The sequence below is a fragment of the Ischnura elegans genome, chromosome 7 (genome assembly GCF_921293095.1).
Source record: "Ischnura elegans chromosome 7, ioIscEleg1.1, whole genome shotgun sequence".
Classification (NCBI taxonomy): domain Eukaryota; kingdom Metazoa; phylum Arthropoda; class Insecta; order Odonata; family Coenagrionidae; genus Ischnura; species Ischnura elegans.
Window position 1 is genome coordinate 67,180,025 of NC_060252.1, and position 25,263 is coordinate 67,205,287.

The 25,263-nt window shown below is 37.8% G+C and overlaps 1 protein-coding gene across 1 annotated transcript; it reads left to right on the forward strand.

Moving 5' to 3' along the window:
- The first annotated feature begins 7,026 nt into the window (after window positions 1-7,026).
- LOC124162121 lies at window positions 7,027-21,319 on the forward strand. Its single transcript, XM_046538527.1, has 4 exons — window positions 7,027-7,196; window positions 7,715-7,873; window positions 8,443-8,610; window positions 20,889-21,319. The coding sequence occupies exons 1-4, from the start codon at window positions 7,104-7,106 to the stop codon at window positions 21,084-21,086; spliced, it is 618 nt and encodes a 205-aa protein (XP_046394483.1). The 5' UTR covers window positions 7,027-7,103; the 3' UTR covers window positions 21,087-21,319.
- The last annotated feature ends 3,944 nt before the right edge of the window (window positions 21,320-25,263 follow it).

Genomic DNA, 25,263 nt, shown 5'->3' on the forward strand with positions numbered 1-25,263 from the left:
GGATAATTAACCCAATAGCACACCCGGTGGGAAACCCGAGAAAATTTTCATCAATTTTCTTAATACTATTTCATGAGAAGGTATCTTGCATAGTTAACTACTACTTATGCCATGATCGGATCCGAAGGGGTGAGTAAAATTCTCGGAAGTTCCTTACATGCGATTTCTCTTCTTAAGAACGTTAAACATTCTTCATACTTCTTATATTTCATTTTTAATATTTTTGGTTGAATATTTTATGTTTCCTTGGTTTGCTTACGGATTTAACGGGTTGAATTTTTTTAAAAGTTTAGAATTTAAAAAAATTGTAGAGTCGATATACCTCGAGCAAATAGTCGGCATGGAAAAATCGAGTATCGAAAATCTGGAGTATGCTCCTATACGGAAGTGAGGCATGGACAATGACCGCAGCGGAGAAAGCAAGGATAGAGGCCTTTGAAATGTGGTGCTACAGAAGAATGATGAAAATCAAATGGATCGACCGAGTTAGTAACGAGGAAGTCCTAAGAAGGGTAGAAGAGAAGAGAAGTCTCATAAAAACCTTAATAAGAAGACGGAACAACCTTATAGGCCACATCTTGAGACATGACGGCCTGATGAAGACAATCGTCGAAGGACAAGTGGAAGGCAAGAATGGAAAAGGAAGACCCCGAACAAAATATATGGAACAAGTAAAGAGAGATGTGAAAGAGAAGAAATACGTAGGTGTGAAAAGATTAGCAGATAGGAGAATAGAGTGGAGAGCTGCGACAAACCAATCCTAGGATTGTTGACCAGTGATGATGATGATGGAAAAATCGAAGCTTTTAAGTCAAATTAATGGGTAAAATAGGAAAATTTGAGACTGATATTCTATTTTTCATCAGAATCCGGTGGTTAAGTGTTTTAAATGATACTTCATTTATCACTATAGGTACAGTACTAACAGAGCATAAACGGAATGACAGAAAAAGACCTTTCTGTAATAATACATAGGATGATTTAGCCCAGGAAAGTATTTTATTTTACTGGGTAGCTTAACTGGTTCAAGCACTCAACCGGAAATCGGGAGATCCGAGTTCGAATCCTGATCAAGGCGTATGATTTTTATCTCTCTGGATTTTTCGCACGGCAGGGTATATGCCATTTTCATTTTCATATTTATTTTATATTTCATCTAATGAATTTACTCTTTGTGGGAGAATACTGCTTTAGCGTTTCCTGCAAATGTACTCAGTCATCATAATTCACGCCTGATGATGACGATTATCCATCGAAACCTTTATTGTGATCTTTATTTTAAAAAGAGGTGGTATAAATTACTGTTAATCATCCAAGAAACCTGAAAATGGAAACAACACTGTTAGCACTGAGTTAGTGAATTTTATCTCATAAGACTTCATTTCGTCTCATTCAATATTTGAAAAAGTGAAAAATCCCCATTTTATTCGCCGGTATATAATTTAATACGAAGTTTGGTTTTGATGAGCAAGGGTAGAGCTCACCCCAGAAAAAGCCTAGAAATTTATAGTATTTTCATTGAAAATTCCCTGACCTTGTATGAATTAATTCCTTACGGAGAGTACCGGCACGTAACGTAAATTCAAAATGGATAGTAGCTCGATAGTAGGTATGCAATACGCTTTTGATAACGTGTCAGCTTTAGGGTTTTTGTAAGAGAAAATTAACATTTGCAAAAAACTTCTTCCCTACGCAATGAAAAATTTCACTATCCCTACTTACAAATACTTGATTATCAAAATACTCTGGCAAATGCTATTCTATAATTGGTATTAAGGTCAGTTTTCGTGTTATTTTCATTTTCGTATTTAATTTATTTTTCAGCTAAAAAATTCACTCTTTGAGCGAGAAAATTGTTTCAGCGTTTCCTGCAAATTCACTCTGTCATCACTTCCGCTGACCAGAGTCGGTCAGGAACGTGTTTTAGGATGTTGCCCTATTTTTGTAATGAATGACCGGAAACTAGTGGAATAGGAAGCAGCATTTGACTCCGCCGATATTCCTACTATCATCCTTTCCATTGTCACCGGTCGCTTTTCGCTTCCTCTTAGCAACAGCCAAACGTCAAGCGTCCTCAAGTGGCTGTCTTCAAAATTCATGTCCATCACCTTTCGTCAGTTATATCGATATGCCGGCTAAAGGGAACTCAAATTATAGTTATTTCAACGATACTCCACGTTATAATTCTCAATCTTTTTATGTAAATATAGTCTTTTTTCTGATTTGTTTGTGGCTTTGGTCAAAATTACAAAAAATTTACCATTGGTCAACGTTTCATTTTTTAAGTTTAAAGGGTATAGGCTCACTATTAGCTCAAAAATAAAGCGTTGACCTGAGGCGAGTATATGAAATTTTGACCAAAACCTTCATTGCTACAGAAAAGGAGGATAAATATTGAAGTGGTCGATAAAAATGAAATATTTTTATGCTCAAAGTTTAATTTCAAATAGTAGCTTTCCTTTTTTATGCATTGAAACATTTTTTTAATTTCGATTGTTTTAATCTGGATATTTCCCTCATTGCTATCAGAATATTTAGCTCGAGCACTTTGTTTTACTGCTTTTATGAAATATTTATCTGTCAGATAACTACCTTTTTTTTCTAAAATTTTTTCATGTTGTTATGCCCTATTATTTTCCTGTTATCATCCGTTTTCATTCAGACCCTAACGGCCTTAGGCACTGATTTTGCATCCGTTCTCGCCTATCGGAAATAAGTATCTCGGCCTCAATCGGTGCTCTGTCGAATAAATTAACTGATAAATTCTTTCATGCTTCACTTCCTTATCAAACATAAATGTCTTCATAGGTATTGACAGGATTTCAATATAAAGTGTGAATGGCTACTTCGTTCATTTCAGAGTCATGAATATACCCCAAAAGCAATCATTAAGTTTATTTTTAATTTAGGCGACTACCTAATAATATGAGACCAGTTGACTAGTAGATGTTTGCATGAAATTTTCTACTACATAACTGTCATCATTTATGGAAGGCTACACGGGATTTCCACCGGGTCAGGTTCTCCAACTCCATCTCGGCCGACGTTTCGATGGGCGAGTTGTCCATCGTCTTCAGGGCATGTCAAGTCTTGAAAATCGTCCTCCTTATATATGGAAGACGGCGGTATCAACCGGGGCAGGTGTTCTGTGATTGGTCGAGAGCTTCCCGCCTCTTTCCTCGTTCTTCACGGATGCTCCTCAGCACTGGTTTCCACGAGGCGCTCAGACTGTAGCCAGTGTCACGATTAATGGTGGTGTTAAGACGAATTTCAATGGCCTCCCTTGTCAGTCTTTCCCAAAATTTCTCTATGCGACAAAGGACCTTGGTCTTCTCCCAACAGATGGCGTGGTCGGAGGAAATGCTGTGTTCGGCCACGGCCGATTTTTCAGGCTGCCCGAGTCTGAGATGTCTTTGGTGTTCTTTCCGTAGAAACGAGGTCACACATTGACCCAGGCCATTTCGAGTATGTCTATTCATCTGCTCATGCTGATGACTTCTTTCAGCAGTAATCTAAGCCAGACAGAGACCTTAGTCACAACCACCAACGTTATAATTCCGGAATATAGAGGCTAAAAGATTTGCTGATAGGAGAATTTATGGGAGAGCTGCTTCAAACCACTCATGTCTATCACTCAATCGCATGTTCTTTGTTGAGACCACATTTCATATTACTTTTTATCCGCTCGATAGGAAACTACTTGAAGAAATTAATGACAAGAATATTTTGGCAGACCCGTCCGTCTAATGAGTGGAAATTGCTTACTTGTTTACTGTTTACGGATGACTCTGCCGTACTGATACAAATTTGGGGTGAAGTTATTACTTTTTAATCGAGATACAGCGGCAACGATCGTTGTTGCTACTTGATTCATGGAACATGGTGAATGCATGAGATAAATCTCGCAGAGGAGCTCAAATTTTGGGCGAAGATAGCATTATCGCCTTCAAGGCTTGACATCCTAGCGGGGAGAACGACCTTATAATGTTCCTCACGAGGTTGCATATTCCCCACTGCCGTCTTAAGAAAACGTGTGATAACGCACGATGTCTCTTCGTCTGTCGTCCGCCGAAAGCTCTGATCGTGTAAACAGTGTGTGCGTTGCTAACATAAATGTACCAGCATCAAAACTTTGTCATGAGGAGACAATCGGAATTTGCCTTGAACCACACGCACCATGCGTCGCACTGCGCGTGTGCTTCCCGGAACAGCATGCTGGAAAACATGCCATGCAGTAGCGTAATAAGTAATTAAGTAAATAGTAATTAAGGCATAACAGATGACAAATGTAGAAGATGTTTTCAAGTGCCAGAAACAATCCAACACATTACATCTGGCTGTAAGATGTTAGCTAATTCAGAATATTTATGTAGACATTATCATGCAAAAATTATGCACCAAAAACTGGCCTCCCAACACAAGTTAATAGATACCAAGACCCCATGATATGAATATCACCCCGAAACAGTGCTTGAAAACAGCGTATTTAAAATTTATTACGATTTGCCTATCCAAATAGATAAAACTATAGTCAATAATAGACCAGATATAATGTTGATTGACAAGAAATATAAAACCTGTTACATAGCTGATATAGCTTTGCCACTTAAACTAAGTATATACCCCCAAAGCCTCAAAGAAAAAAAAAGAAAAAACATTTTAAAATCTCGTCTGGATTTGATGTATAATAACTGCATCGGCTTAAAGTTCAATTTTAAGCGCCAAAATGATTTAAAATGCATTTTCAGGAATGTTATTTTTCGAAAAATCTCCCGAACTCACTGGCGGGAGGGCAGCCCCCACTAACCCCCCTCATCCTCTCCAAAGCATATTCCTAGTTACGCCACTGATGCCATGAATGGATTCCTCTGAAAAAATAAATGCAGTCTGACGTTAGTGACTTCGGTTGATATTTGGACCAAATGCCTCATAGTTTAAGAGTAAGGGCCATAGCATAGCTGTGTATGTACCGGGTGTGTCAAAATGAATAATTTAACGCTTAATAATGTTTAATCATTCTTATGAAACTTTTATATATTTAGCTTCCATTCATGTTAAACCAGGAGATGTAATGACATTCATGTCAAATTATCAAACTTAACACTGGCATGTAGGGGGCCTGAGTTCTTGTGTACAAAATTGTACGGCAAATTTCCTGCATCAGTAAAAAATGTAGATAGTTTTAACCTTTTTAAAAAGACAGTTTCAGCATATTTACCAGAGAAATGTTTTCATAGTGTAAAAGAATATCTATACAGTGAATTGTAACATTTCCTTTGTGAATACGTTTTCTTTTGACGTGCCCTATATGCTTACAATGATATAATAATGTATCGTGGCTTTTGGGCAAATAAATATTGTTATAATTACACTTAACTTACACCTTTAAATGAGACTTCAAATTGTAGAGCAACCCAAATAGTTTTATTTGTTGGCAATAATGAACATGTGTACCCTCTGTTTCCGCCGCCATCCGTTAGAAAGCGCTAATAGTAGCAAAGATGGCGACTAGTCGACGGAACGCTTTTTGTGTTTTATAGTTTTACAAATACGGGATCTGTAGCTACTATGCTACGCACGTTCCATATTAAGCTCGGTTGTGATCCTCCAGGTGATAATGCCTCCACTACCGGCTGACCTTTTTGAATTAAGAGACAAGTTTGAAGGAGCTGTTACAACAATCACTCGAGGCACGCTGAACAACGACCTTGCATATCGTCTTGGCGTGTAGTGTGCGACGAATGGTCTTCACATTGAACAGATGTAGGCTTTTATGTAAAATTATTGGAGGTGCTCTTTCATTTTATGCATGATTTATAGATGTAAGTTTAGCTAAATTAATATATTATAAAGCGGTAAAATCCCGCAATTCATTTTGAAACACCTTGTATACAACCAAGGCCAGATCCATGATTTTTTCTTGAGGGGGCACAAAGGGCTGACAGGCAACCGTTCTTCTCATATTTGAGATTGGAAACAACATAAAGCAATTGCTATACGAAAAATTCTCTTTATTTTAAAAGGAAAGTTGTTAATATGGTATTATATGATTGAGGGTCCTTAATAAACTAAACAAAAAATGTAATGTCAATCGTATTAAAACTCTTGTCTATTTTTAAGCGTCTGGGGGGGGGGGCGTGCCCCCGTGCATCCCCTCTATACCCCCGCATGTATATGACCGAAGTTTAAATGCTGAATGATTGTACATACATATGGCTTTTACATCTTACGGCGCATAATTCCCTACTGAAGTTCTAACGTCGTAAATGTTAAACATGTGATCAAATCCATAATTTATTTGGGTAATGGGAATTGAGTTTCCGCGGTATATGTGATTGATGAGACAAATTATCCGAACTTTACACGGAATATATAGCATTTCGCATTGGTTGAACATGATTGCACCCATTAATCGGAGCAGTTTCGGAAGATTTTAATTTGGCGCTAGGTATTCCCATGAGGTAAACTCTTGCTACAACATAAAATTGCTGGATATCTATGAAATAACTAATGAATTTAGTTCCAAAATGATACAGCGCAATAAGAGCGAATGCTCTTTGACAAAAAACGATTCTGAGGTACGAAATGACCTCTTGGAAGATAATATCGTACGGGTATTATCAACTCCCACACGTGTCGAGGTGTTGTGAAAGATCTCATTAATCCATTTCCGTTATCTTTTTTGTGCGTCATGTTGAAGCTCGCGATTTTTTAGGAAGAATTTTAATTCCACGGTCTTTTAATCGAAAAAGTGTATGTTTCCTGTCGCCGTCATCATTGACTTCAATTCAGAGCTCACATCCGAAGATTGTAGCAATTCAAAGTGAAGCTTAGCGTTGCAACACTTTGACCTGTATGACTCCCCATTGAAATTGATCCAATGTAGTTCCTGTTTTTCATTTAAAATTTTTATCCAGTGAGAAGCACATAGCATCCATGCATGTAATAGAAAATTGCCCCTCATCCGCGACAGTTTATAAAGTGTTCCGTAAGCTCTCACCCTGAATTATGAGTCCTCATTAAAGTCTTTATATATAGTGTCGGCACCATTGTTGCTCCGTTGGCAGTCGAAACTTGAATGTTTTCAGTATCACATCGTAGCCATGAGGTCGATAGGTGCATTGCTCACTGTCTTCGCGTTCTTTATTTCCAGGGCAACGTGCGTTGACATACCTAATGCTGGCGTAGATGGGGGTGTAAGGGTTTTTCGTTTGTGTATTTTCGAGATATGATGTTCATGCTTGAATTTTATGCATGTGAAATGCACTTATTACCGTTGTATTGTCAGAATTTTAACCCGGAATTTCGTTACAAATATCAGTTCGGTTTAAGTCACCATTATAGCACGTTTCATTCACTCTTACATAATCCAGTCAGGGATAAAAGCTGTAGAAATGAGAGATTTTTTTGTGAATGATGGCCATTGTTTACAATTAATGGATTAAAGACGTTGTTTGTATTGTTGATTGTTGTAGCGAGACCATTTCATTAACTTAATATGGAATTAAGAAAAATATTTTTCCTTGATTTCATATAAAGCAAGCATTGATAGAATTCAATTTTAGCATTATTTATAAACCTTCCAACAGAATATTTTTTTAGCTTTAAATTGTGCTCGGGACCTCCTTGATACCAGGAGTTGAAATTTTTGACTTGGTAGTTCACCATTTACTTCCTTCACGATAATTATTCAACACTTTTCTTTTTTTCCCAGTCACATATGGAAGTCGAACTTAAAAGTTTCAGTAATTGCGAGAATTACCCATCAATGCCAATGATGTTCAAGGAACTGCAAATATCTCAGATCGCCAAAAAGAAATTTGCTATTAATGGAGGTGTCGACATGAATATGACCGTTGACAACGAAATTACGGTAAGTTATGAGTTACTCCTTACCTATTAAATTAATTTTTCTGATGGCCTTGGGGTGGTTATAAATTAGATTACCATCGATAACTGAATGAAAGCTATTCTGTATCTGGGTATTTTTCGTCTCAATGTAATCAAACTATGTAGGAGTGCCAACCTGCTTGTTCCACAGCCAGGTTGACTTCTCTACGCTACCGGTCGTAGCCTCATTGTGGCTTGCCTCTTTTTGTCTCCCTTTTCGTGGCCAGGCTGTTTTTTGGCCGTTTTTGCACCTTTTTTACCCGTAACTTTACGCAATGTCGAGCTTCAGCGCTGGGGCCGAGTCTAAAATGTGTGTGCATAGATTCTGCATTAAACGCACCAAACCCCATCCCTGTTGAACTTGGTACGACTGAGAAAGACCCTATTGAATGGATTGAGAGGCTATAAACTTTATAAATTGGTTCATTTAACTCGAATGTATGATAGCTTTCATATAAACGGCCTAGTTATCTAATTCTGATACTGTTGCGGTTCTATTCATAATCAGCAGTTGCGCTGAATGGCTCTACTTTACTCATTTTTATTTCAAAGGCTGTGATCTCAATTCTGCAATGCGAGGATTCCACGAGTGACGACAACTGTGAATTTGTTGGATCCGTCAAGGGTAGCAAGTTCTGCGACAAGATAACGAAGGAAGGAACGCCATGGTATGAATTCCTGAAGGAAACGGATATTGGAAACAAGTGTCCTGTGGAGCCGGTAAGCCATCCTTTTTTCTGTTAATATAATGATATCCAGTGTTGGGAAGTAATCGAGTAAAAGTAATAGGATTACATGTAGCGAATACTATTTCAGTAATTTTTACTTGTAACGAAATGTAACTTTTTGTTTGTAATTTACTCCTTTCGGTGTAAGAAGAATTGTTACTTTCGTTTTAAATAGTCACGTGCTCCTAACAATTATTACTTTATGCCTCGTTCAGATTACGATTGTCGGAGCGATCGTCGTAACGATAGTTGCCCCAACTAGCAGTGTGAATGCATGTCCTGACAATAGTTACTGTAGTTCCGAACGTTGCCACTTTACGATGGTTAGGCGATGGGAGACCGGAAGAGGAAGCGACAGGAAAAAGACGAAAAGTTCGTGAAGCTCCCTTCGCTTTATTTTTTCATGAATTTGCCCAAGTAAGGAAGAAAATGGGCGGAAGAAAAATTATTCCGTAAATACACGTTGAACAAAGTAATACCTTGACCCTGCATACCTCAACAGCTTTGCTAACCGTCAATTTCTCGTTCACTTTACATGTCAGCACGAGAGGGCAGCAAAGGTTTTAACCATCGTGGTGTGAATGCGCGATAGTTCCAACGATTGCTGGTACAATCGTAATCTGAACGAGGCATTAGTGATTTCACTGTTACACCTAGGCTTGCAGGTAACTTCGAGTCCATGAGTACCATAATTTGCTTGTTTAGATTCAACCCAACTTATGTGGTATAGTACTTATGATGAATACAAAATATGACACCCCTATATTTTGACGTATCGCAAATTAAATTGCAGCTTCAGCAATTCATATGATTCAATTATTCCACATTTTAATATGAGTAGATATTATGAAGCTATTATTATCATCATCATCATCATTACATTGCTACAAGTAGGCCATTAGCCTGGTGGTTACGTGAACATACGATGCAAAAAGAAATTGAAAACATCATAACAAAACCCTTGGACCCTACCTCTTCAACCGCTTTTTTAAATATGTATGTTAATTTTTTGGGAAGGGCTCAAATATTTTTGCTGGTAGTTCGTTCCAATCCCTTATGGTCCTATTCAAGAAGGAGAACTGCTTTGCATCTATCCTTAGTGATCGGCACTTTATCTTGAACTGGTGATAATTTTTTCCGACAAAGCTGGGTTTTGTAACGTCCTCCTCAAATTCTTTCCATGCTTTTTACCCACTTATTATTTTAAACGTACCACATAGTCTGCTCCTTTTCCTCCTCTTTTGTAAACTCTCCCACCCCAGAACTCTGAGCATTTATGAAACGCTCTCCGTTTTCTTGTGCTTTTCCAACACATACGTAGCAGCTTTTCTTTGCACCTCCTCCAAGTTCGTCACCTCTTCTTTATAATGTGGGTCCCAAACAAGAGATGCGTACTCTAAGGCTGGTCGTACTAGATTTGTATAGGCCATTTCTTTAGTAACCCTGGTGATTCCTTTGAGGTTTCTCATTACCCATTGCGGTATTTCAAACGGTTTTTTGATTGTATGTTCTACGTTTAAACCCCATTCTTAATTTTTAGTCAAATAGACTCCTAGTTATTTAAAGCTGTTCGATTTTATTTGATTCCTTTCGAACCTGTTCGATTTTTCGAAGTTATCTTACCATTGTTAATCACAACGTTTTGGAAGATGTGAGGCCCATCAGAAAACCGAATTCAGAGTCCGTCTCCATATTTTCTCACGCTGCCCTACCTGGTAGAATCTAGAACGAGGGTAGTCAACCAATGGCACGCGTGCCCAAAGTGGCTCGCGGGGCAATTATTTCGGCATGCGAAGCTGGAAGGGTGCCAAAGGCAATGGGTTGGATTGGCACGCAAGTTAAGACCGGACACCACCAACGTCGCAGCGGCGGTGACTTCACCTCACGAGAGCATTGCTCAAGCCTGCTCCGAAAGGGTACGATAGTCGAAAGTCGGAGCCTGTCAAATTTTTTTTTTTATTTTTCCTAACCCGACGAGCCTCAGCAGATGTCAGCAGGCTATCACCTCTACTAACAACATCCGGCATAGCTGTCTCCGACCGCCTGCGGCTGTACAGGTAAATCATCATCCTCAGGCTCCTGTACGTACGCTTCCCGTATATGGGTAGGGGTTGGCTACAGCGGCCCACTCCGGAAACTTCAACTCCGCCTCCGGAAGATACAACGAATGATCACGAGAACGCCGAGACGGGTTGGCAACGATATTCTACAGGAGCTGAAAAGAGAACCACCGCTAAAGGAGCCCCTGGAGACCGCAGCAAGGAAATTTCATGAGAAGACCGAGACCAGTGAATAACTGCATATTGTCGTACTCGCCTCAGAGGTTCCTCAATGGTGGGACAGATATAAATGGCCAATCTCTTCAACGGGATTGGCCAAACACCTGCCCAAGCACTAACGTGCCAGCACCGGAATTATGCACATAGCAGCCTCGGCGACTTAAAGCCCGCAAGGAGAGAAGTTGCAATAATACCCTAAGAGGCAGTAACATATCAACATTTGCGTCCTTATTTTTTCACGAAATTGTTGTTCGAAGACCCAACGACTAAAGAGCTCACTGTGCGCTTAGCCTTCGCAAAGGATGGTCACGATGCTGGCCATCGGTTCACGGTTGACGGGCGAGTATACCTACTCTATAATTCTATAAACTTTGGCCCTCAATCGCCTCAAGGTTCGCCACCCTCTGACCGAGAATAATTAACTGTAAATTTTATTTTGCACCGCACTGACCCACATGTGGAAAACATCAAAATTGATAAGAAAGATCTGAGGTTTTCCCGGCGTATGATGATGTTGAAGTTGTTTCGGGTTTCCCAACGGGTGAGCTTCTCCATCTGTTAGGCAGTGATGGAGAACCTCACCCGGTGGGAAACTCGAAAAACTTCAACATCAAAAGTAATAACCTATCGAATGATAATTCGCTACAATCTCAGGATAATTATTTGTTTAGGTTTCAATGCAGATTTAGAGGCTGCGTGATTTTATTTTAGAATTTTGTTTTCTGAATGGTCTAACGTCTTCCGCAGGACCGGAACTAGGAGTGTTGTCATGAAGAGCAAAGATCAGTTTGCCACCCCAGTACCCCCCCTCCCTGACTCCCCCACAACTCCTCAATAAAATATAATACATCCGTAAGCTATTTATTGAGATGCGGTAGTTGAAATTACATACCGTATGTTTGAATTGTTTGTATTGTTTGTATTCAGAAGTTTTATCAGTATTATTGTTTACTAATTTTAATTTAATAATTATTATTACATAATTTAATTAGAATAGTTAAATGTTTTTTAGTTATTTAATAAATTAATAAACTTTTCAATTTTTGCCGCCCACTGATATCTGCCGTCCGGGGTATGTGCCCCCCCCCCTTTCAGCGCCCTGGTTCCGGGTCAGCCTCTTCCCAAATTTAATCATTTTTCATTGATAATGGTAAAAATAATTTCATTAATATCCATATCCACTCTTTGGAGGCTTTAAATTGTTGAAGGAGGCAATAATATTCTCACGGAATTCTTGGGGAAAATTAATTAGGCATTCATGCAAATATTTTGCGTGCTGTATCAGTTAAACTACGGGCATTACTCTAAAAATGTCGGATATCCACTGAATTAATGGTAGCCAAATGACGTTCGTTTTTCTGTTTGCAATGATTTCTGCATGCTCTCCAGCTGATTGCTCGATATCGTGATTTAAACTGGTTCTTGTTCGCATGTGGCTTCGCAGCTTTTGCATGACATCATTTTGCGGACTAATTCAATCGAGCTGTATGTTTGAATATCCTGAACTCTGGTAAGAAGTATAAAGGAAAACCTTGATAAATGAGGAATAAATCATGGTACTATAATAGTTGGATGCCTAGTCGATGAGATACATATTGCTAAATTGTTCAAGGAGGCGCGGAACCTTAAATTGAATTTACTTCGTTTTTAATTCTCCACTAAAATGTGTTGAATTGGAGTGGTATAGTCCTAGTACCTACTTGTTTATTACGTTACGAACGCAAAGTAGAATTTAATACAAGCAACTTTATTAAAATATTTATTAACACATAACCAATCAATAAATAGGAAATAATGAATTGAAAGAAATCACTTCCTGTTGTTATTATTAAGGTCGATATTCATAGATGGTGTTTCGCAGTCATTGTGTTGCATGATCACTGAACGTTATGTTTTTTGAGTATTCGCCTAGGGGTGGGAAATATCCTTGTCGTCAGAGGAATTTCATAAGTCAAGTAATGGGTAATCATCCATGCCAATACATTTGGGATTCAAGATATCTGATACCGGCCATTCGTTCAGCTTGGCTATGACCTAAAGGTAGTGCATTGTATAGAAGTCTCATTCTTCTTACTAAGTATTTCGATTTAAAAAAAAATATTTATAAACTAAACTCGGTTTTCTCGTGATATAAAAAAAATATATATATATAATAAGGGGTCGTGAAGTATTAAGTTTGAAAAAAAATATTGTGGCGGAGAAATCATTTAGAGCCTTGGCAACGGTGGTTATTGACTATAAAAGAAAAATAAACATGTATGATGCGGAAAATGGCGTGCTTGGGAACGATTTTTGTTACTCTGTAAAAATGTTTTGGGGAAATAATGTGTTCAAGGTGTTCCGTAAACAATAATAGTTGTTTTTACACTCACGCACGTAGCAGTATGCACATTTATTGGCTAGTTTTTCCCGGTTATACGCATTTTTACGCTTTTACTTGTATATATGATCTTCTGGACAAATAAAATTATTATTATTATCCTTAGCGACGCTTTTTTACCAGCATGTTGGGCGAAGGGTAGAGCAACTCCATATGGTTTCCTGTCATGCTAACAATAAGTGATGAACATACTTTTTCAGGTTGCACTGCTAATCAGCACTGCCTTTCTTTTTCCGTTATTTGAGAATTGTATTGATCGGGCCAAATTTTATCTAAAGACTACTCGCTACTTCTAATACGAGTGTATGGATCGAAGGATTGTAAAAGTGAAACGGTTGCACAAATTATATCATTATATGCTGGTAATTTTCTAAGATTTTCACCAGTAAATAATTACGCCTTACCAACTGGATTACTGTCCTATTTGCGTGAACTGTTTTGAGTATGAAAAAAAAGTATTTCCAAAGGCATTACCTATGATTTGAGTCCCTATTTGAAGTTCTTACGTGTAGTTTTTTTCCACCTTAGGATAATTCCCATTCATCTCGACGGTTTACGGTTATTTCTTATTCTCCCGAAGAAACGGTCAACTTGAATGGTGAGATAGTTAATTAGGAGGAGCATGCCTTGAAGATTTTTCGCTCGTTTTCATTTAGCAAAACGATAGTTAATTTACTATCTACTCACTCGAGTAATTAATAGGCCGCCGGTGTAAGTGAATGGTTTTACAATTTCCTGCAGAGGTATTCACTGTGATGAAAAGCGACCTGTATTCTGAATTTAGACCTATTTTGCTGTCTTGACGAGTAACGCTATTTTATGAAGAAATTACATGTAATTACCTACCTCAATTATTTTTGATCATGCAAGTGAACGTGTCGGAATAGATCAAGGAAATAATTTAATTGAATAAATTCGAGAAAGTAATTTAAATGGAGAGGTACGGAATTTTTTTATCCAGCTCCAAATGAAATCCTTCCTTTCACTAGGTAAAAGAATTGCTTTTCTGACTTATGAAGGTTTTTCTCAATCTATTTTTCCCGGGATCAGCTCAAGCCTCGCATTACCCGCTAACCTCTTCGGCCGCATATTTTTGTAATGGATTTCTCTAAATGGCGACGTATATTCTCTCAATTTAGCCAGTGATCTCTGCCCACTTTTGTGCAAGTCCTTTTTCCTCGTCCCGCTTTGAACTTTTGACATTTTTGCGTCTCTGCTACACCTTCGGTCACCGACTACTTTCTCTTTCATTTGCTAAAGCTATCCCCGACTTGCTTCCATTGCGTGAGGTCTTATTATTTTCCGAGATTATTATGCCAACGCATTACGCTGCACGCAAAAGGAGTCCAGTTGTCAAGATGGATCATTGCATGACGCTCTCGTGATAGTGTCGGTGTCCTTTAGTTGGGATTAGCCTCTATTGTTTCGCTTATTTCTCGCGGTCAGGTGGTTTACGGAAAAAATTATCAAGCTAATAGGGAAGTGCACTAGTGTTTCAAATGCACCAAACACATTTTTTAAATTAGAGTTTAGAATAACATAATGTCGTAAAACCACAGTTTAAATCCTAATAGTGAATACTTTATTCGAGATGACCGTCTGAAATATGGAAAAATTCAAAGGCCGCGAAAACGGGTGTCCATGTTGAATATTGGTCGTGACGTCACAAGGCAGTAGCAGAAGGCAGCTTCTACACCGTTTAGTTCTACCACTATTATTGCATAGAAAAATTACAGAATTTGAGGGTATCCGTTTTTTGCTGTCATAAAATATCTTCAGAATATATATGTGGCTGCTTCTCTTTTGAGTAAACGACTTCATCATTGCGTAATATATTAATATTCATTTACGTGTCAACTTCAAGTTTGGAAAGAGTAGTACGAATGGCACATTGAATCTTTAATAAATGCATGATGGAATTTATTTTTCGCTGGGTATATTTTGACACAATACCGTTTATCATGCCAAAACTTTTTTTGTAAGAACCGAGTCAAACTAATAAACCTATTTCAGACGTTTGCTGCAAGACTTATTTGTTGCGTATGTATTCACGCCGGCCGGAACGTTCGCCCTTCGCAACTAGAATCATGGGATGTTAGCCTTATTTCCGAGCTGGCTGGTTGTTGCAATGGTTCGCTGTCCAGGATGGGTTCAAGAAAAGATAATCTTGGTTGGGAGAAGGAAAATTCCAACGATTTATAAATGGTATACCAAACTTTGATGTATTTATGGTTACTGAATTTTTGAATAAGGAGGACAGGTTCAACGCTCCATAGAAATGCGAGACGTTAAGGCTAACAAGGGGAGACCGCGTACCTTGCTGCATCTTTTTCAATTAGGGCGTTAGTTAGGCTGTAATTAATTAATTTTCATGCGTTACTTTTTACAAGTTATATATATAAATCCAAAATGTCCAATATTTTCCAATGGGTCGGTTGGGGTAATGGTAGCGTGCACGATTCTGAGGATGGATCTCACCCGAAGGACCGTGGTTCAAGACTGCGTCACGGCATAATTTTTTTGTTGTTTTCATTGTGATTATACGGCATCAAGTTTATCATTAATTATAATTGCAGCAATCATTGCCATGAGACAATTTTTTTATCATCATTATGGCGTTTAGGTATTTTAGCAGTGTCATTACAAACGCAGAGATACGATGACACAAGGGTTGGTGTGCGCTAAAATGTTAATTTTTTCTTTGCTTATACTGACCAACTTCCACATTAAAAATGAAAACCGCTCTTGCAAGAGCACATACCATTAAAGGCTCGCGGCAAGCAACAATATGCGTACAGGCATAATTAATAAGAACACAAAGCGAATATAAAATGCCATATATCTCGAACACTTGTAATTCACATTACTCCAAAGGGAGTTTACTTACTCAGTACATACCTCAGTACCTTGTACTCAGTACCTACCAGTTTACCTCAGTAGCAGTGCTAAAAGAACCATTCTGAAATATAATTTCAACTAACAAATAGGATGAAATAAAAGTTGATAACCCTGGACCGGGCGCGCTGGCGTATAAAATACGTCAATCTTTGAAAACCAAGGATTTCGACATTGTACGTACATTCTGGGCTATAATGGTCTCGTGTATTCTTACAATGTACTTTGACTGCCTATATTGCGAGTTTTCAAATTTCGAGGTATTGTAGCTAATTTTCTGAATCAGCAAGATGAACCCGTCACCAGTGGAGTACAAATTACGCCGCGCGACCTGCCGTGTACCTTTATATCTGTATCACCTATAAATGTACTAATTTCAACAAATAAAGATTAACTTTAACAAAAATCGTTTGTTATCATATATGCACATATCATGGGCAAAGTACGCATCTTGCCCGGTCGTGTAAAAAAACAGTCGCGCCATAATTCTTTAACCAAACTACTTTCAGTTTATAAATTACGTAGGTCTACGCGGAAGATGCTATATTTTGACTCAACACACTTTCTGATGTGACTGAGGTACCTATTAAGTAAATTATTATAATATAAATATCAATTTGATCTTACAATACCTTCAAATGATCTTCAAAACAGAATATCATCGATAGGTAAGAGTCAGGAGCAGCCTTGAACCATTTATTCCGTATAGCTTGTGCTTAAGGCACGGGAATGAATATCTTCTCCAGGCTTTTGTTTCGACGTCGAGATGAAATTTGGAACAAAAAATCATTTATAATTCTATTTTGAATTCATGTTTTCGGTACTAGACGACATTTTTAGGAAGCAAACTCCACCGATTCCCGGAAACTCTCGCCGCGCTAAAGAAGGCGACGGAATTCAGCGATACTCCACTGGTGACTACTGCCTTGTGACGTCACATCTCAATCAAGATGGAGGCACTGTGTTTCAGCGCAACATGAAATTTTCCGACTTTCAAAACGTTTTAAAGTGCATACCCCAGATGCAGAAAATAAAAGTGACTATACTAATGTTTCTTTTTTAGGCTAAACTTTCAAATTCAGCAATAAAAAAAAATTAGTGCACTTCCCTATTAGCTTTTGTAAATATTATTTAGGCTTTATCTGGTAGAATAAGAACATTTTAAAGTAAGAAACTGATTATTTGCAACGAGATAATTAAGCAATAATTAATTTATAAAATTTATTAATTAATAAATTTTATAAATGAATTATTTAATTTAAGTTTTTATTTTCTTTTTATTATTAAATCTATTAAATTTAATGGGGGGGGGGGAAGTGTGCGGAGGTGGGGACTTCTTTGGGGGTCGGAACGAAATCGGAGTCAAAACTACTTCGCGTCGAAACTAAACTAAAACTCTGGTACGAAACGAAACGTATATAATTTTTATCACCGGAGTGACCACGTGCTTCACCTCCGAACAGTTTAGTTTCGACTCACACACCGAGTACGAAGTATGGTTGAATAAAGTAGAGCACTCATGTGTGGGGCACTCATGTTTTTACCACTAACAATAAGAAGAGAGCGCTGTACGCAAACTGGGCATTCGATTTTTAAGCTCAATGTTTTAACCTCTCTATATTCTGTCATGAAATGGGTCGAAACTATTCCCTCTCATCCCCCTCCACCAGTGGCGCCGACACTATAGGGCCTGAGGGGGCCCGGACCCCCTCAAATTCGTTATGTGGGAGGAAAAGATGTTTCAGGCTTGTCGATTTTCACTGGAGTGTCAAGTTATTGACAATCGAGTTTTCAGGGTTCTAATGTTGATCATATGACTCTTCGAAAATACTAAAAAAATTAAAACTCACTATTTATTAAAGTTTCCGCGGGAAGACCGCCAGTGTGGGCCCCCCAATATTTTTTTTAAGTCGGCATCCCTGCCCTCGACTCAACTTCTGGGATCGAAAATTTACTGTGAGCAGCGAAGTTTCGATTAGTCGACGTTAAAATTATGTGCCGCTGTACTTCACAAATCACAAATTTATAACTATACTTCAGTGCATGCCATAATAATAAATAATACGCCATTTTAAAGGAAATTTTATTTTCAATTCATTGTTATTTTTGTTTTATGAAAAATCAAAAAATGTAGACACGCGAGTGCAATAAATGACTCCGCGCACCATAAAATTAGCCGTTTTGTCAACTTCGTGAACTTTGTAACTCAACCTAGGGAAAACTATCACGTCTACAACATTCATCTTTCACAATAAGTTGCAAACATTAATGCAGATTAATAAAATGGCTGTTGCGTATTTTTATAATTCATATTTTGTTGTAAAATAACGAAAATGTTTAAACTCTATCTAGTCCTAAATTTTACCCCGAAAGAAAAAATAAAATTGATAGAAACACTTCTTAATTTATTTGCAATTTTTCTATGAACTAGTATTTTCGTTTTCCTACGAGTCGAAATGAAACATTTTCGTTTCGTCTCACTTACCATCGCTGCCGGCGAGTTCACGACCCGCCCCAATCAGCCAGTTTGCAGTAAACATATTTGATATTCGGCGCATACGTTTGCCTTGTCGTTGTCAAGTGTTGCTTGTTTGAAGAGGAAAATTCAAACTAAAAATTTGACATAAGCTTGATAAAATTGTAGGCGATAAAATTTTTTAGACCGATTCAGTTATTTTTTTAAATTTCGTTTCATTTTTTTAATATAATTTTTTTGTGCCCAACTTTTGTATTTTTCTTTGGATTTGCTTTTCCTTATCTTTCAATTTTTAATGGATTCGCTGCTGCAAGATTGTGGGGATGAGAAGCCTACGGTACGAGTGATTTTCTTCTAAACAGATAATGATGTATTCAAATTTTATGCAGAAATCGATAGGAAAGATACAAATAAAACTGGTGGCCGAAGAATACGAGTGAATCTCTGTTCTGTGCTAACGTCGAGTGAAAAATGAAATGCAATACCAATTACGAGGACTGTTTTTTTTCAACCTCCGAAGGGTCATGAGCAGAAGATAAAGTGATTGATTAAAAATTATTTCATTGCTAAATATTGAGAAAACTTGTGGTGTCCTTTCGATATAATCGCCTCGACGATTGAGGATTTGGTCGTGCCTGTAGACAAGCTATACCTATACCTTCTACATAGGATGTTGCCGCTGATGACTTCCAAATGAATTTTGCTGTACCTAAGCTCATAGCCCGTTTGAAAACGCTTCCCTCCTAGTCACATCTGCATTTCAGCGTAAAGATGGAAGTCATACGCCACTAGGTCGGCATTGGACGCCGGATGATCAAAAATGCCCCATTATTTTGCTCAAGGAGTTAGGGTGCATGAGCGCTGAGATGACGGGCGTTGTCATGGATCAGAACACTTCCGTCAGCATGTCTCTTCTTTTGTTTTGAATGAGAATGAGCATAGTTTTTCACGCAGAGAAGCTGAGATGAGTTGTTGAGCAGCTGTATTAACGTTAAAATTCCCTTTTATCGGCGTAAAAGTTAAGATATGACAATGCTGAAGCCTTTCGGCGAGTTCTGTCGCTCCGCCGTGCACACCTGGTGGGAGAATCAATTGAGGAAATGTAACTAATGAGATTGCCACTAACCTCAAACTAACATTTTACGGTCAGAAATTAATTGAGCGTGTGGTACGGAGGACGCGCGCGAAATGCCAGCCTGTCGCTTGAATGGTGTTTTTGCTGAGCGATCGGAGGTTGAAAAAAATCGCCCTCTATTATCTAATAGTTGATCTTGTTTGTCTTATTTTCCTAATTTCTGTACCTTACTCTGTTTTTACAAAAATCACTGGTACCCATTGGCTTCCCACTCTCTTAATTCATAAAACTTTTTAATTTTATTCTGTTTTTTTAAAATGATTTTTATTTTATTTTTTTCAAAGTTTAAGAAATAAAATTACTATTTGATAACCTATAGTTTATTTGAAGAAAATTGCTGGTCACTTATACTAGTTTAACAGCTCTTATAATTTTCCCAGTTTGAACCGATTTGATAGAAGCATGAAAAATCTCGATTTTTCACTACACACATAATCGCTTTCTCGAACTTGCATGGATATCGAGGCGGGACTCAGTTCGCATGTTTGGATCTCGTGTTCCACTTTCCAAGATCGCACGCATGCAGACCCGCACGTATCTACTGTATCAGCCGGCAGTGGCCCCGCGAAACTCACTGGCATGAATGAATATATTATATTGATCCCTCTTGCACTTCCCACATAGTGATGGAGAAATTTCGGTCGAAATCGATTTTACGATCAGTCGATTTTTAATCGAAATAAAAAGCTCGGCATATCCACAAAAATCTAAATTTGAATCAAAAGATCGATTAATAAAAAGAACTGACTGTTATTATTTTCTTAAATACAACGCGTACAAATTTTAATCTCGATTTTCGATTATGATCGAAATCGATTTTTCCATCACTAATTTCACCCACTTCCTCGTACTTCAAAGAGCCCTTAATGAACAATGAACAATGGATGAGATTTTTGATTAAGAATCTTTCGTTGAAAAATCGAGTTTGGATTGAAACGCGGAAGATCATGGCTCGAACTCGACTTTTTCGATCTTCGATTTCGATGTTAATAACGATTTTCGATTTTGATCGAAATCGATTTTTGCATCACTAATTTCACCCACTCCCTCGCACTCCAAGGAGCCCTTTTCCCATTTAATAAGATGGAATTCTATCCGTCCGCAGGGATCTTACGACTTCAATGAGGCGCCCTTCGAGTTCAGTGACGCTGAGGGGATGCCCTTGACCCCGGGTCACTGGAAGATCCGAATGGAGCTGTACTCTTCGAACTTCCAGGGAGATCCCGGACCCGCGGGCAAAGAACCCTTTGGCTGTAACCTTGTGGAAGTATCGGTGTCTCCGTCGAGGGCGCTGAACAAGTAGTCTTGACCCACGCCTAGTGTGTCCATTCAACAATCTCCACCACAAGTCCGGATCCGTTCTTTCAACAACAGAACTCCATAACGGTCCTTACCACTTAGATGGGTGTTTCTTTTTCGCATGGACAGAGTATTTGTCCCTTTTGGAGATGGTATGTTAACCATGCCGAGACCTGGAGGTAAAACTAATGTTCAGCGTCTCACCCACTAGTGGCAATAAAATTTCGTTTAAAAACACCCGTGTCCATTCAATCCGTCATCAACCCCAACCAAAAAGAATTCATTCATCCAACAAGAATATGATTTTTCTCGGGTTCTAAACCAGGCTAATTCTGTCGTATAAGAAATGGTGGCTTGTACGACAAAATTAACATGGTTGAGAATCTGAAAAGAATTCGTCAGTAGTATTCACCAGGAGATTAAAATCCTTTAATAATACGATTTGTTTTTTCCCGGCGTAATATTCTGGTGAAATCCTATCGGGAATTCCACAAATCAAATTACCCAGTGGAAACCCAGGTAAGGTTCATCAAGCATTCAACGAGAGCTTGGTTTTAAATTTTGCGATACATCTATTGATTTTTTCGCATTGATAGATAATTAGACACGTTTGGTGAAGGTATTTGGATTATGCGAAAACCCGGAAGACATTGAAAATTTTTCAGCTTCACACACTCCCAGTAGTAAAATTTCAGTTAAAAAGCATGAGTCAAATATTAGTTTCCGCTCAGGTGGCAGCGGTTGTTAATTTAGCTATTATAATTCATCTCTCTACGTTAGATCCGAGAGTCAGTACCATCTTCCCATTCCCATAGTGTGGAACAGGGTGGTATTTTCCACTTCTCATTGAGTAGCCACCACAAGCATGTGCTGTCCTTCACAGAATTCAATAAGAAGTATATGCAGCTGTTATTGGTCGATAATACAGTGGAACTTGGTTATAACGACATCGGCTGTAACGTCAACTCGGGTTTAATGTCACATTTCATACCGACCAGCCAAAATTGAACATTTTATGTTGTACGGAAACCCGTTTATATCGTCAACAAATATTGCGACGCTCGGGTATAGCGTCAAAGATTTTGCGATTCTTAGGTTACAAAAGTGGTAGTGTGATTTTATTATGTCCCAAAGTTCATAGAAACCGCGTGTAGAAACATCAAAAGCAAAAAACAGGTCACAAGCTGGACGTTGAGCTAGTGACGGGATGCAACTCTTTTGTTTAATTGGTGTCTGGACATATTCCAATGTACGAGTAGATTTCAATAAACAGTGTTGTATACAGCAGAAAATTTGCGTTTTTACTTTGTCCTTTTACTCAGATTTAAGGCTGCTTTTTTATAACGTCACTCGGATATAACGTTAAAAATCTTCTGGTCCCTTTGATGACGTTATAACCAAGTTCCACTGTATTACATGCGCATCTCTGAGCGCGTTGAAAATTCTAAAATATTTTCATGGGCAGCTATTCCCTGCTCTTCGTTTCAATAAAAGTTTTAGATAACTCCATTCACGTTCAACATTCATTTATCACCACTTAATTCAAGCGGGTATTATTATATAATGGTGCTAATATTTCATAAATTATGCGGCTAATATTGTAATATGTACCGTCCTTCACATAATTCGGTACGAGGTATAGGCAGATTTATTGGTCTATTATATAATATGCGTATCTCTGAGTGCGTTGAAAATTCTAAAATATTTTCAATGGAAGCTATTCCTTGCCTCTTCGTTTCAAGAAAAATTTTAATTACCCCCATTTACGTTCATAATTCATTCATCATAGGTACCAATTAATTTATCCGGCCCCTTTCTACGTGATGCGTTGTCCTGCAAGACATGGAAAACAAAATATCATAATGGCATGTATAAAAAGGGTGTTCCAGGAGGAATCTTCAATACTTCAGGTAGTGTTAGGGGAGACAATTTTAAGCATTTTTTTTCGTAAACATTGGGTAGAACTACCTTAGTTACTGAGCTATGGCAATGCAAAAATTTAAAAAAATGCACCTTGCAGATACCATGAAACCGGTTTTTCTTGTATATCCAGCCTTTCCGACATTTTATTTGATACTCTTGATTTTTTAGGGCATTTAATAAAATAAGCTATTATAATTCTCTGAAAAAATTAATCTCAAATGGGATGGGATTGCGCTATCATATTGTTGATACTCCCTCAAAGCTCTCGTTTAATTAAGCTCAAAGATTAATTTTTATAACATGTTATATAAGGTAATTAGTACCATAGTTACCTACTATTTAAACTGCCGACGCACCGGCCGGTGTTCAGATTCGCCGGTCGTTATGTTGTCAGTGTAAACTGGGAATTAGTATCAATCCATCCTTCCAAGCGGCCGTTGTGTAATAGTAACTCTAACTCTCTCTACCGCCAGGAGTGTGGCGCTTTTGAAGTCGAGTAGAGAGAAAACATGTAATTTTGTCTCTATTTTAATCTCTCTCCCTGTGTGTACGTTATAAAGAAAACCGGTCTTTCCAATTACTTATCTGTGTCAGATATTTCACCAATCTTACCTCCTCCCTGTTTCCCTTTCTCTTGGGCCCCTCAAACGTGTGCGTGTTGTCATAACGATTACACGAGAGCTGTGCGTGGAAGCATGCTACATGTTAATGCGCGCAATTGGGAGCTTACCGCTCGTCGGATGTTTTATTGTTTGGAAAACAAGAATTCACCCGGCAATGGAAAGTATGAAAAATTAAGACATTGATAACTTACCTAGGCAGGGTGGATATTGGAGCATATTAAGGGAGAAAGACAGATAATAGATTTTAAAAAGTCATATTACCTATATGTATTATTCTGTTAGGAATTTTCTCTAAATTTCATGAAATGTGAATCTCAATGGGGAATTATTTTCTTTTGCTAAAGAATTGTATTAGGAAATCATCTTGAAATTTCTTGTAAGGAAATTTCTTGTATTAGGAAATCATCATCATTAAGTAGTAGCCGCACATGGAGCCAAATTTCTTTGTAATCAGCATGTGTGTGTAGCTATGATTATCGGGCAAAATCTTGGTATTTAATCGATGGTAGGAATCAATGACCAGTATTTTCAAGCGTTTGAAAGCTGTTTTCGTCATTTTGTAGGCCTTAATTGCCAGAGGTGATGAGAAGAAAAGGGACGAGTTGGCCGATGTAAAAGATAATTTTATGTAATCGTAGAATTTTACTTAAAGAATGATAACGTTTTTCGGGTTTTATTTTGGTCACAGCCAGTCAACTTCTAAGCAACTTCTCTATATAATAGGTATAGTAAATTGATGAATTTCAGTGTATTTTCGGTCGCGATTGAAGCAGCTGTTGAAATTACTGTGGGATCACTATGAGCACTTTCTAGAATTCCATAGCTAAATATGTGGAGTGTTACACTGCACCGACGTGACAATTATCTTGTAAAGTTAATGTGCCTATTTATTTATGGCATGTCACTTGGGGTGAAATAGTGAGGAAATAAAGAATTGGTATGGATTTAAGTATGGAATAATGACGGGAGATATACTTATCGATTATCTCCAGTTATCTAATGGCCGAACAGTAAGTTAGAATTTTTTGAAAGGGCTAAATTACTTAGCATGGTTGGATGTAAATACTTGCAAACATAGTATTGATTTTTTTGGTGGTATTTGTTTGCAATTTTTTCTCGTTTAACGTAAATATTTTATTAAAAAGTGAAAAGAGTATCATATGGTAAATCTTTGCTCGGTGTGATTTTTCTAAGGCAGCCATAATTTAATATTACAAATTGATCAAATGGATATAATTCTGGAAGTTCGAAGGAGGAGGTATGCATTTTGTGCACGAGCAACAGTTTTTAGAGTAATTTCTATTTTCCACCTAAAATGGTATGGAACTGTTTTTTTTTTACATCTAGTAGCCAGTTTTGACAACAGTTGATAAATGACAGTTCGCTAGAACAGGAAATACTAGATAGATTATTACAATGATGATAAACTGAAACTTTTAAAATTTATATGTATAATGTCATTCTATTTCATGACATAACCAAACATAGCATATGAAAATAATCTAAGAAAACGGCTAATATGCTCCAAGCCAAACTAGATACAAACAAAAACAAATGTCAGATATTCTTAACTAAACAAGTAAAAAATAACTATACAGCCAAAATTTGAACCATAATAACCAGAACACAAATTTG